The sequence below is a fragment of the Artemia sp. Qi Xiang Cuo genome, chromosome 6 (genome assembly GCF_049724085.1).
Source record: "Artemia sp. Qi Xiang Cuo chromosome 6, ASM4972408v1, whole genome shotgun sequence".
Taxonomy (NCBI): Eukaryota; Metazoa; Arthropoda; class Branchiopoda; order Anostraca; family Artemiidae; genus Artemia; species Artemia sp. Qi Xiang Cuo.
This window is the reverse complement of record NC_142799.1, coordinates 5515806-5529913: the sequence shown is the minus strand read 5'-3', so window position 1 is coordinate 5529913 and position 14108 is coordinate 5515806. Positions and strand designations below refer to the sequence as shown.

Genomic DNA, 14108 nt, shown 5'->3' with positions numbered 1-14108 from the left:
GAACTTTTCTTCTCCCGGGAAAATATTTAGAACAGAACTTTAAATTTTTTGATCTCTTTGAGAAAGGTCGGAATTGAATTTAAGAAAATTTAGAATTAAAATGAAACTTTTTATCTTCATGGAAAATAATCACAATCATATGATAACTTTTCCTTTCCTCTACAAAAATTCAGAGGAGAAATTAAAATTTCTTTGTGTCTTTGTGAAATTATGAACTGCAGAGGAAGATTTTTATTTTCTCTGGAGAAATTAGAATTGAATTGTGTTCTTTGGTAAAATTCAGAAGAGAACTTGAACTTTTTGCATCTTCTATGAAAAATTTAGAACAGTAATTTTAAATTTTTCCATCTCTTTGAGAAAAATCTGAACTGAAGTGGAAAATTTTAATTTTTTCATGAAGAAATTGAATTGATATGTAACTTATTTCTTTTCATATGGATAGTTAGGAAAAGAACTTGAACTTTCCTTCACATCAATGTGAAAATTAGTTTCTGAAATGTCATTTGAGAAGTATTGCCTGGTGTTGGAGCATTCAAAAAAGTAGTATACCAAAGTTATGGTAAAAAGGATGAGGAATTCAACTTGTAAAATGGGTTTAGGAGGAACATTAAGAAAGGAGCTTTTTCTGAAATGCCTTTGAAAAGTATTGCTTGGTGTTGGAGCATTCAAGAGCTGTAAAGTAATGTTGAGGGATGGGTACTTCAACTTGTAAAATGGGCTTAGGATGGACATTAAGAAAATAGTTTGTCCTGAAAAGATATAATAAAGCCATAAAAAGTATTAAAAAATGGGGACTCAGGGGCCTTTTGGGGTCCGGAGGACTCTTTGGGAGCCCGGTGGTCTTTTGGGGTCCCCGGTGGGTCTTTGGGAGGCCCGGAGAGGGCCTTTGGGGGGCTGGGAGGGGGTATGTGCGGACCGTTGGGTCCGTTGGGAGTCCGGTGGCCCTGGGGGGCCCGGGGGGGGGCCTTGGGGTGGCCGGGGGGTTCTTGGGGAGCCCGGTGGTCTTTAGGGTGCTTGGGGGAACCTATGTGGACCGGAGGGCTTCCTTGGGGGTGGGGATATGGGGGGTGGAAGCCATTGGGGTTGTGGTAGTGGGGTCGGGGTCCTACCTGACCTAACCTGAAAGTGTGATTTCCGAGAAATTCTTTATGCGTTTAGGGCTAACTTACCTTTTTAGGGATGAGCATTTAGGGCTCTCCTACATGTTGAATCTGAAAGTGGGATTTCAGAAAAATTCTTTAAGCGTTTAGGGTTAACTTACCTTTTTTAGGGATGAGCATTTAGGGTTTTCCTACATGCTGAACCTGAAAGCTTTTTCCCTGACCTGTTGGATCTGACAGTGTTATTTCAGAGAAATTCTTTATGCGTTTAGGGTTAACTTACCTTTTTAGGGATGAGCATTTAGGGTTCTCCTACATGTTGAATCTGACAGTGGGATTTCAAAGAAATTCTTTAAGCGTTTAGGGTTAACTTACCTTTTTTAGGGATGAGCATTTAGGGTTCTCCTACATGATGAACCTGAAAGCTTTTTCACTGACCTGTTGTATCTGAAAGTGTTATTTCAGAGAAATTCTTTAAGCGTTTAGGGTTCTATTACCTTTTTTAGGGATGAGCATTTAGGTTTCTCCTACATGCTGAACCTGAAAGTGTGTTCCCTGACCTGTTGGATCTGAAAGTGTAATTTCAGATAAATTCTTTAAGCGTTTAGGGTTAACTTACCTTTTTAGGGATGAGCATTTAGGGTTCTCCTCCATGTTGAATCTGAAAGTGGGATTTCAGAGAAATTCTTTAAGCGTTTAGGGTTAACTTACCTTTTTTTTAGGGATGAGCATTTAGGGTTCTCCTACATGCTGAACCTGAAAGCTTGTTCCCTGAACTGTTGGATCTGAAAGTGTAATTTCAGAGAAATTCTTTAAGCGTTTAGGGTTAACTTACCTTTTTTAGGGGTGAGCATTTAGGGTTCTCCTACTTGCTGAAACTGAAAGTGTGTTCCCTGACCTGTTGGATCTGAAAGTGTAATTTCAGAGAAATTCTTTATGCGTTTAGGGTTAACTTACCTTTTTAGGGATGAGCATTTAGGGTTCTCCTACATGTTGAATCTGAAAGTGGGATTTCAGAGAAATTCTTTAAGCGTTAGGGTTAACTTACCTTTTTTTAGGGATGAGCATTTAGGGTTCTCCTACATGTTGAACCTGAAAGTGTGTTCCCTGACCTGTTGAATCTGAAAGTATAATTTTCATGGCGACGGATTTTTCTAAAGAATAAAAACGGTTGAGGCTTAAGATATTTATTGCTTAAACATATTTAAAAACATTTGAAAAAATAATGACATATTAAAAAAAGAAGCTTAATCTATTTGATATGAGGAGGAGCAAGTTTAGGACTTTGGATATCTGATGCATTTTTCCATGTCAGGTATCTTTTCCGGTATCCACTGAGCAAAATATCTAACTTCATCTTCTGGGTCATGGACTGAATGCGGGTACTTCTCACATTTGAAGTCTTCTAAATTGAATAATGCTATGTTTTTATCACATTCTTCTAGCAAGAGTTTATCAGTTGGCACGTTTCCCTTAACATAAACAGCTTGTACACCGAAAAAACTGCATATTTCCCGAATTTCTTCTTGTACATGTTGTATTTTATAGCCATTTTCATTATGTGCTCGTATGGTTTTAGCGTAAAAGCCATTTCGATTTATAAAATTTAGTGTAGGACGCCATCTGTTTTTTCTCGTACTTATACATATTGTATCTGATGTTCCATTTATAGCAATGAATTTCACGTCGTTGGTTGTCTAGGAGTAAGAAAGCTGCTTCGAAAATGATGCCAGTTGAGGAATATTTCAGACCAATATATTCCGTGTCAATCACACCAAACATTATTATATCTGAAAAAAAGTGCTTAAATTAAATAAATATGTAATGATTCTGAAACTCTAACAAATACAGCTCACTTTCATAGAATAAACTGAGAAGGAGGGAGTGTGTTCAAGGATTTCAACTTGAAAACTGTGAAAATGATAGGCAAATAGGTAACGTTTTACATTTCAGCACCCGCTCCTCTGAGTAAATATTTAGAGGGGTCAATTTTCTGAGGAATAACTCAAAGCATTGTTATACTAGAATTCAGTTTGAATATGTAAAAGAGATTGAAGCAGGGTGTAGTAGCTTCTATCACATTTAGAAGTGGTATGGATAAATCATCTTGTGGAAATTTCCGTATGTAAGGAGAAATCTTTGTCGAAAGCAACCTAAACTCTGAAAATCATAGTTTGATTATAATTAATTCAACTTTTCTCGGGAATAAGTCAAAGCATTATTATATGAAGGTTCAGGTTTTTATTCAAGTGAAAGGCATAACTCACTAGCTTTTATTCAAATGTTATAGATAAAATCACTAAATGATGAAGAAGCAATTATCTTTTCTATTTCTAATAAAAGCGCTAACCCCCAACAAAAATCCTGGATTCACGCCTGGGAATATAAAAGAAACTTTATCGAAAGAAAGCTTGAAAATAATCTCTTTCTCTCCCTCCATACAGGTAACGAAACTACAATTCTAATTATTGCTTAAAAGTGTTTTAATTTTGACGGAGAAACCCTTTGCCTGCCGTGTTTGTAAACCGGAAAAAGGGTGACTGCCAATTTTAACCTTGCATAGAGCCTTGTGTCAAAACCAGAGCGGTTAATAGCTAAGAGATATGCAGAAGTTGATAAGGCTTACAGAAAGGCCAAATTTATCAAAAAGGTATTTCTTTTTGCGGTGGTTAGGTTTTGAGGGTAAAATGAATATATTTTACGTTTTGCATTCAGTATGGTTTGTTGGGGGGGGATTTAGCTGGAAATATAGAGGGAAGGAATTTATCGAAAAGAGAATTTCTTTTTGCGAGAATTTGGGATTGTATAGTTTGTTGTGGGGGGGGGGTAGGTTTTGAGGGTAAAGGAATATATTTACATTGACTATAAGGATTGTATGGTTTGGGGGGGGAGGGTTTGAGGGTAAAGGAATATATTTACGTTTTGTATTGAGTATGGTTTGTGGGGGGGGGGGTTTGAGGGTAAAGGAATATATTTACATTGAGTATAAAGATTGTATGGTTTGTTCGGGGGGGGGGGGGATTTAGCTGGAAATATAGAGGGAGGGAATTTATCGAAAAAAGTATTTCTTTTTGCGATGGGGTTGTAAGACAATAGGGGGGGGGGTTAGGTTTTGAGGGTAAAGGAATATATTTACATTGACTATAAAGATTGTATGGTTTGGGGGGGGGGGGTTGAGGGTAAAGGAATATATTTACATTGACTATAAAGATTGCATGGTTTGGGGGGGGGGGGTTTGAGGGTAAAGGAATATATTTGCGTTTTGTATTGAGTATGCTTTGTGGGGGGGGGGGGGTTTGAGGGTAAGGGAATATATTTACATTGAGTATAAAGATTGTATGGTTTGTTGGGGGGGGGGATTTAGCTGGAAATATAGAGGGAAGGAATTTATCGAAAAAAGTGTTTCTTTTTGCGATGGGGTTGTAAGACAATAGGGGGGGGTTAGGTTTTGAGGGTAAAGGAATATATTTACATTGACTATAAAGATTGTATGGTTTGGGGGGGGGGGGGTTGAGGGTAAAGGAATATATTTACATTGACTATAAAGATTGCATGGTTTGGGGGGGGGGGTTTGAGGGTAAAGGAATATATTTGCGTTTTAGCTGAGGGTGTCCAAGGAAAATTCATTTGAAAATAAAAATGCACTTACATTGCTAATTGCGGCTGCCAAGACCTCAAGCTCATCAAATTTATCCATTGTTATATCAATTGTGTCAAAATACTTTCCGATAATTTAGTCACATTGCATGTCCGTTATATACGAAATATCTCGGTCGAATTGTTATGTAAACAAAGCCATCTGATTGGCTGAGAAGGGGGATGTAACCGACTCGCTGATTGGCTAAGAAGGGGGATCTAGCTGTTTCCCGGGAACTCGTAACATTTGGCTCGGATACAATAACAAATACTATTTCCAGATCATAACATCTGCCTCGAATAACAATAACAAATACTATTTTCGGATCATAACATCTGGCTCAAATAACAATAACAAATACTATTTCCGGATCATAACATCTGCCTCGAACAGGAAGGAAGTGTCATTAACTTTGCTTCGAACGACAACAACATTTGGCTCGAATAACAATAACAAATTGGATCATAACATCTGCCTCGAACAGGAAGGAAGTGTCATTAACTTTGCTTCGAACGACAATAACATTGACCCCATTAACCACGTGTTCCCCATATGACTCTATCGCGTGCCCAAAATAACAACAATAACATTGACCCCATTAACCACGTGTTCTCTCTAATGACTCTGTTCAAAACAACAACAACATTGACCTTGGCATTTTGCCTCGGAAACAATAACAACATTGGCATTCGCTAAGAGCGTGCCAAAAACACACCTGGAGAAAGAGGTCATGGAGAAAGAGGTCATTGACCCTGTCCTCATTAAACTATGTAAAAAAGTTGTAGGTGGCAGCAGGGGTGAGCAATGGGACTCAATAAGGCATCTCTACTAACAAAGTCATCCCCCCTAGATTTTGAAACGTACTTTTTGTGGTATGTCGATTGGACGAAAAATCAAAAGAAACAAAATTACCCCCAAGATTTAGAAAAATCCCTTTTTTGTTTCTTCATTAAAAAATATTTGCACCCCCTGTATATTCGTGCTTCCGCCTATGTTTTCATATCCTGTAATGTTTTAGGGTCTTTTTTTATCTGAATCCTCTACGGCCAGTGTAGATATTCAAGTCCCACAATGTAATTGAACGTCGAATACTTACCAAAATTAAAACTGATATATAAAATTTTCTTGAATGGTTGCAGATGTTTAATAAAGCGTCAATTGCAGGTCACTGAGGCAGGAGATATGGCTGAGTCTTTATCAGAAAGAGTGGAGCAAGGCTATCAAAATATTTCAGCAGAGATAAGAGGATTGACCAATGTTGAGCAAGTTTTATTAGACACGGCTGACAGTGTGATGGACACAAAACGCCGGCTAGAATATGCGGTGCAGCAGATTCTATTGGAACTTGGTGACACTGTCAGGTAATTGATAGGACATGTTTATTTCTTGCTTATGCCAAGCACTCCTTTAATTGTAAAAAAAAATTGAAGAAGAGGAAAATAAGACTTAGGACTAAGAATTTTAAGATACTAGAAGCTAGAGAGGTGAGAGTTGTTAGGTATGGCTCTGAAAAATGGATGTCAAATGGTTTATTGATGGCATAGACCTGTGACTGATAAAGTGAAATCAGAATAGATGCCAGATAATGAGAAAAATACGCGAGTAAGTAAACAACAAAGTATAATTACCTACGGAACAAGTACTGACAAAACTCTACAAAAGTGACCCCGCGTACCTCAGCGCCTCTAGACGCAAAGTGCTGTACTACTTAATCGCTCCGAGCCAAAATACTTTGCTCCGAGCCAATAAATTATGCTAGAGCTTGGTTCAGGCGACGAGTGACCGGGATGAATTGTGTAACTACGGTTTTTAGTTGCCAGGTTCGCATAGGTATACAAAGGGTCACTTTTTTTGTGTGGAGAGGATAGGTTTTGTCAGTACTTGTTCCGTAGGTGATTATACTTTGGTAAACATACACCGGACATCGAAAAAATGAAGCAAAATTTAAGCCGTTGTATTGCCACTGCACTGTGACTGCTAATATATTTAGAGGAGGAGATGTATTCTTTTGTAATGGGCTACTCTGAAGAGTTTTTCAACGTCATTTGTCAAATTAAAAATACAATAAGATCTCAGTGAAACTGATGAAACAGCTTCTTTACTAAAGACGCCTGTGCTTACCCAGCCTAATATGCCTTTAATCTATTATAAACCAACTTTTTTGTAGATTAGGCTAGCTAGGAAATTAATTTTAAACAAGCTTTTTCACAAAATAAGTTTTATAAATAAAAGTAAAGAGTTGCACTTCACCAAAAATGAGCAGAAATGAATACAAGCTTTTCCTCGTAAAGTTTGAGACATTCTAGTGCAATGTGAAAAATCCAGAGGGGGAGTTCAAATCCCTTTCGGTGTTATTAGAGAACGAAAGACATGAAGCAAAATTACAATTTAAGAATTCAGGTCTCATTTAGCGACGATATATTTAATACTACAACAACAGAAAAGAAAACTAAGAGAGAAAATAGAAATGCAAAAAAGAGACATAGTCTAAAAAAGAAATGCAAAAAAGAGTCATATATCCAATTTTAACCTTCAGTCGACATCAACGTTCGTCCATCATTCGATTATTCGATGGGTATGACCTTATGACCCAGAAAAACTTATTTCTGTTTCAGTTTGATTTTTATCCACTTTCCATGTAACCCGATCGGTACTGCGAATTGTTTTGTCTTGTACCACAAGCAATTTCAAATTATGTCAAGGGGTAATTTGTGTGTTATTTGAGATACCGATTTATTTTCATTGTTGGAGGTTAAAAGGCTAGTTCAGCCAGTCCCCCTCCCATCGAGCATCGTCTCATAGGCCAGAATCCCAATTCATCGCTTCTTTGACATGTGAATTTTGCGAGAGTGAGAAAATATTGCTATCGTGGTGCAAACCCCTGAATATTATTGAACCAAACCTGTTTGATTTTTATCCCTTTTGGACCTTTACCATTATGCTGGGGGTTTGGTGGATATAAATTCACTCAGGCTAGGCCAAATAATTATTTGTTTGTAGTAGCCTAATAATGTTCCACTAGTCTCGTGGATTCCCTAATTAAAAATCCCAAACCTTTGGCAATCTGTTGGCAAATTGTCTTTGGCAATCTGTCATCCATCATGGATGACAGATTGACATGGATGAAAGTTTTTTTCTTCCTATGGCTTCTTACTTCCCTTGGAATATTAAAGCTCTTTTCTGTGATTAGAAATATTTTTCACATAATATCTCTACTTTTTCTGTCTGCTTTTGCCTCTCCCCCGACGTGTTTCATCTCTCCAAAATAAATTTCTACATACGTGTCTTAACTGACGATTGTCATACCCAAGAGCTTTTCCAAATCTCATGACTGCCGCTACTGGCAACTCATGGAAGCACAAATAACCCCCCTGAGGAGACCTGAGGATTTTTCTTGCAGATATTGGAATCAAAACTTCGCATTTTAGAGTTTTGGTTTCTACTTACAAGGGCCGCTATTTACTTACACTTTGTTACTAAGAACTGTCTGGTCCAAGGCTCTCTTTGTGAAAGGGAGCCTACCACTCCCTCCTTCAACATTAGTTTTTTACATTCACGTTTAATATTCGCATACACATGGTTTGAAAGCGGTCATTATTCCTGAAAAAGGGCATCACTTCAAATTTTTACAGGATGATGGGGAGGGGGAGGGGCTGAAACACTGCCCCATCCCAGACCTTGGTTTGCCCCTCAGGACTCCAAAAGAAAACATCCCCCCCCTAGACTCATCTAAGGTCTATTCATATCTGAAAATCACTGGTTTCTAAAGCGTTTCTTTTGGTTGTTTCAAAATTATGAAGTTCTTGGGGCAGTAAACAATTTTTGTCAGTGTTGCCACGTTGAAGGGTGAAAATAAATATATAAAAATAATTAGATAAATTTAGCGAGGTTTTTCGTTTGTAAAAATTCAAAACCAAGCAATTTGTTTACTTTGAAAGAAGAATAAGAAAAACATCACTCTTTCTTGAGCTGTTTAAGCCATATGTTTTCAGCTTATTATTTTTTATTTTTACCCACGTTTCTGCTTTTAAATTCTGCACCCATTAGAATCAAAAACTGCATTACTGCAAATAGAGGTCTTTTTTTAAAAGAATTAAACTTTCGATTATTCCTGTTTTTTTCAAAGATATGCATGGTTGTTTAAATTTCCTCTTAATCAATTCAAAGAATCAAATTTCTTATCGTTTTTCTTGTTAAACCAGGAACACTAGTGTTACTCAGTAGTTTCATTTTGTTTGTTATAAGGGTAAGATGACCTGGAAAGCAAGTTTATCTTCCCAAAGTGATTCCAGGATGGGAATTATTTTCTCAGGTGTGTATCGTTCCTTGTTAAAACAAAAAATCCCGAAGAAAGGAAGAAAACGAGGACAATTAACAGCCAGTGAAAATATTTCGGTCAATACCTCCGCTTGACCGTCCTCATTGCAGAATAAAACTGATAAAAATATAAAAACCAAACCTTAAAATAAAAACACAAAACTAAAATTGGACGACCCTTTCCTAGTAACGGTGAAAGGGTAACTGAATAAAAAAACAAGTCTAAATGGCATTTCAGAATTTCATTTTGCGTAAAGCACTTTTAAATGCTGATCGCTTTCCAGTTTGATTGTTATCGGAGACTCAATTCGATTGCACAATATAACTTTGTGGATGTATGTAAAAACGATCAGAATTTATAATTTTGTCATAAATGGGATTTAGAAAAATTTCTCCAGTGTCCCTATTGAGAGCTACCTTTTGGTGAATGTGCTTTTTTATTTCAACTGCCTCCCTGAAAACTTGCGTAAGACCTTTAACGGGGGCAACGATGGAGGCCTCGTCTAGCAAAATGAAATGGTGTGGACTCTCGTACACATGTTGCGCCAAGGCGGAATCAAAAACCTCAGGCCTTTGGCGTAGCCTCATTGCCTTGTCGATTGAGGACTTGTGCTCAGATAACCTCTCCCCCGATTGCTGTTGGGTTCTACCAACATAAAAACAGCCACAAGACCAAGGAATTCTATAAACACCACTACCCAGAATGGGGCTGGTTTTATCTTTGCCGTTGTTAAAAAAGTTCTTTGTAATATTTGAATTTTTAAAGGCGACGCTAAGTTTATGTTTTTCAAGGATTCTTTTCAATTTGTCACTCAATTTTTGAATGTAGGGTAGAACAGTGAAAAGTTTCTTATCATCCACCAATGGGACGGTAACTGTTGGGACTTGTGGACCTGATGCACTCCCCTCTGCCTTTTTCCGTCTTCTGTCTATAATGGTCTCAAGTAATTTTATAGGGTAGCCATTGCAAAATAAAATGTCCTTAATATAGTTCAATTCTGAGTCTATGTGAGGCTCTGAGCATATTCCTATTACTCGGTCAACCAAAGAAATAACAACTCCTCTTTTTATGCAGGGGGAGTGGTTGGAGGAAAAATGCAAATACCTATCGTTATGCGTAGGCTTTCTATAAATAGAAAATTCAAGGCCAGGAGACTTATTGAAAATTAAAACATCTAGGAAAGGAACATCTAGGAAGTTTTTTATTCAGTTACCCTTTCACCGTTACTAGGAAAGGGTCGTCAAATTTTAGTTTGGCGTTTTTATTTTAAGGTTTGGTTTTTATATATTTTATCAGTTTTATTCTGCACTGAGGACGGTCAAGCGGAGGTCTTGACCGAAATATTTGCATAATTTTTCAATTTTTTCACTGGCTGTTAATTGTCTTCGTTTTCTTCCTTTCTTCGCGATTTTTTTTTATCAGGATTAGCCAGTGTGGTCTCAGAAATTATTTATCGTTCCTTGTTTTTATCTGTTTCTCACTTTTTTAAAATAAACTTGTCAATTTGGTCAAATATTGGCGCCCTTGTCACATTACCCTCCCCAACATTTTGCTTATTGGCGCCCGTGTCTCACTGGCCCCCCAAGATATTGCTCTAGATTTGCCCCTCACATCCCCAGATCTGCCTTTCACATCCTTACATCACGTCCTCGCATCCCTGTCATTTTGTTTGTTATAAGGGAAAGACGACCTGGAAAGCAGGTTTGTCTTCTCAAAGTGATTCCAGGATGGGAATTATTTTGTGATATGTAAAGCCATTTATGTTGTGTCCATAAGCCATTTCGAACAAAATATTATATATAAGTGACTGTACTAACGGTTTTGTTTCAAGACTAATTTTATTTTAGGGAGAAGTGGACCATACACTCTGGGCTGAGGCTCAGAAGTCCATTGCTGCCCAGAGAAAAACAAAAACAAAAAAACAACTAATTATTGTCGAATCACGTGACAGGTCAATATATTCTTGTCAAGGTTAAAATCATGTAGTTGTTGAGATTTTGTTAAATTTTGTCGGTTTCAACGGTCAGCATATTTTGTCATTCTTGTCAATTTGTATATTGTCATTTTGTATATTCTTGTCAAGGTTAAAATCATGTAGTTGTTGGGATTTTGTTAAATTTTGTCGGTTTCAACGGTCAGCATATTTTGCAAAAGCAGAAACGAGCCACGGTGAAATTGAAATTTTAAAATTCACTACTTTTGGATTAGCGGTGTCGATTTTCTAGTTTTCCTGTATTTTTACCCAGTATTTACATAGCTAACAGACCAGGGGTTTATAAAAATTGCAAACTCGAAAGGGGTCTCTGATAAATAAATATGATAATTTTAAATAGATTTTTTTTCTAATATCAAAACAAGTTTTGCTCTGAAGGTATAAATCTGTTAATTATTGACAATAAATATCTGTTTGTAATTATGCAATGCTTTTTTAAATACTAAATGAATTTATCCATACAGAATAATAAAGTGTTCATTTCAGATTAGCGGTGTCGATTTTCTAGTTTTCCTGTATTTTTACCCAGTATTTACATAGCTAACAGACCAGGGGTTTATAAAAATTGCAAACTCGAAAGGGGTCTCTGACAAATAAATATGATCATTTTAAATAGATTTTTTTTCTAATATCAAAACAAGTTTTGCTCTGAAGATAAAAATCAGTTAATTATTGACAATAATTATCCGTTTGTAATTATGCAATGCTTTTTTAAATACTAAATGAATTTATCCATACAGAATAATAAAGTGTTCATTTCAGTTAAATGTTTAATTAAATACTCATTATTTAATTGAATATTAGTGTTTTTAATGAGAAATTGATGCGGCTTTGGAATATCAATTGCTCTATACATATTTTTTGGTGGGGTTTACTATTAAAATTTTATTGTTTTAGGAAACAGACCGGTAACCTAAACAGCGAGTTGACGGAGCGCGTTGACAATGTCACCTTGGCAGTGCTGGGCCAACAGGGGACTGCATGGAAAAATCTGACTTCGAAGCTTGAAAACGAACTTGGACAGGTTAGTAGCATTTTCAGTTATTGGATGTTTCGACTCAACTGTTTGGATCCGATTTTAATTAGAAGACGATAAATTAATTTAGGTTTTATTCTAATAGATATATTCTCTATAATGCGTGATGTAACATGAATTAATGGAGTGGCTATAAAAGCACCAAATGCAATTGAAATGAAAGCTTTACCGGGCAGCTTCAGTTAGTATTTTCCGACGCTCACTATAAATTCCACTTCAGCTGGTACAATGTAAACACTGACCCATAGACAAACAAAAGAATCCTTTTGGAGCTTCAAAAATGTAATTTCCTATTCATCAATTCAGCCTAAGGTTCACATTTTTCACGAAAACCTCCTAGGTTAAACTCCCACCGCTTTCTTTCGATGCATCGAAATCGGCGGCATAGAAAGCAAGGACAAAACCAAAGTGGTTCTGCCGCAAGAGGCAAGACATTAGACATAAAAATTATTTATTTACCAGAAGGTTTAACATCATAATATTTCGCTAATGCTAAGCATGCGCGCCCATAAGCTGAATTCCAGGGGGGGGGCAACCTCGTCTAATTGGCACTTTTAATGCTATATAATACAAATCTCAGAACAAAAATATAAAAATGAGGCAACATCATTCAGCCAGGGGGGAGGGAGCGCCACCCTCCCCCCACCCTTATCGGTGCCCATGATGCTAAGGGATCAACAGGTAAATGATTGGTCCCAAAGGAAACAATGGCTGAAGGGACAGTTAAATGATTATTTGACATAGTTAAGTGGAAAATTTCACAACCATACATATAAGTAGAGATGCTCGTCTGGATTTGCGGACTTTATGTTCCTTCCGGTTTTTCTGGTAGGTAATTCTATTCTACAGGGTCATTACATCTTTGCCAAGAGATTTACGCAATTTCTAGTTCATGGTATATACATGTCTTTTTTAGTGATAAACCAAAACCAGCATGTCTTTTTTCGCTGTTATGCAATTACTTTTTGTATATATTCAGGTTTCAAATTAGATTCTTCAACAGTTTTGAATAGTTTATTCAACTTAACACTACTGACATTTTTTGTAAACATTTACATAGAAAATGGATAATTCTAAGCAATTTCTGGCGAGTAAAATTTTCTCATTATTATAATAAAAAGAAATTGTGTTGTCATTAAGTTAAGGAAGAAATTCTTTCCTTACTTTCAATTTTAGTAAATATTCAAAAAAAGAGAGACATGTTCACTTTGATTTTGGTTCATTGTATATGAAAAATTAAAATAGAATGGTAGAAACAACCACTTTGCTAATGGCTTAATCTTTTTGAATACTTAAGACAGACAGTAGAACTAAGGGTAATTACGCACTTAGAAACCTATTGTTTGGGAACTGAAGTCTCTACATAATTCTCTTATAGGCTGAAATATACGGTGTAATTTTTATCAAGATCAGTGGGCCTTTTTAGGGATGTTTTTGAAAAATTGCTTAGCTTTCGATCGGTAATTTGGGATTAGAATAAAATGTTGATTCTTTTAATGCATTAATTGTTACAAAAGCTTCCTTTTTATAAAGATCAGTGGCTTTTTTTTAGGGATGTTTTTTGAAAATATTTCCAGGCCAGTCTGCGTTTAAGAATCTCTTCCAGAACTTTAATGCGTTCAAGCCCTCACCCCCCCAGGTCAACAAAAATAAAAAATTGTAGCTTCGAGAAAGCGTGAAGTTAGGACATTGTTATCGGATGTATATCTTGTATTTTTCGAGGATGAATATCTCATAGTTGATTGTATGGGACATTCCCAGTAACTTCTCAACATCTTAAAAATGTCTATGTATGTCTAAGATGTGGCTAAATACTAACGTTTAAAGAGAAAAAAAGTTTGTTATACCAGAGTTTGATATTGTCTGAATAAATTCGGGGGGTAGGGTCACCTCTTGACCTTCAAAATTTAATTAAAAATGACTGAAAAACCAGATGGTTTGAAAAGCAGTTTATAAAAGGCCCTCCATCACACTATCAAAACCCCTGATTTTGAAATCAAGATGTTTTTTACACTACTTTAGAT

The 14108-nt window shown here is 36.5% G+C and overlaps 1 protein-coding gene across 1 annotated transcript; it reads left to right on the top strand.

The window, feature by feature from the left end:
- Positions 1-5867: 5867 nt before the first annotated feature.
- Positions 5868-12144, top strand: LOC148950807 (uncharacterized). The gene is made up of 2 exons (XM_089090438.1): positions 5868-6098; positions 11946-12144. The coding sequence occupies exons 1-2, from the start codon at positions 5920-5922 to the stop codon at positions 12142-12144; spliced, it is 378 nt and encodes a 125-aa protein (XP_088946564.1). The 5' UTR covers positions 5868-5919.
- The last annotated feature ends 1964 nt before the right edge of the window (positions 12145-14108 follow it).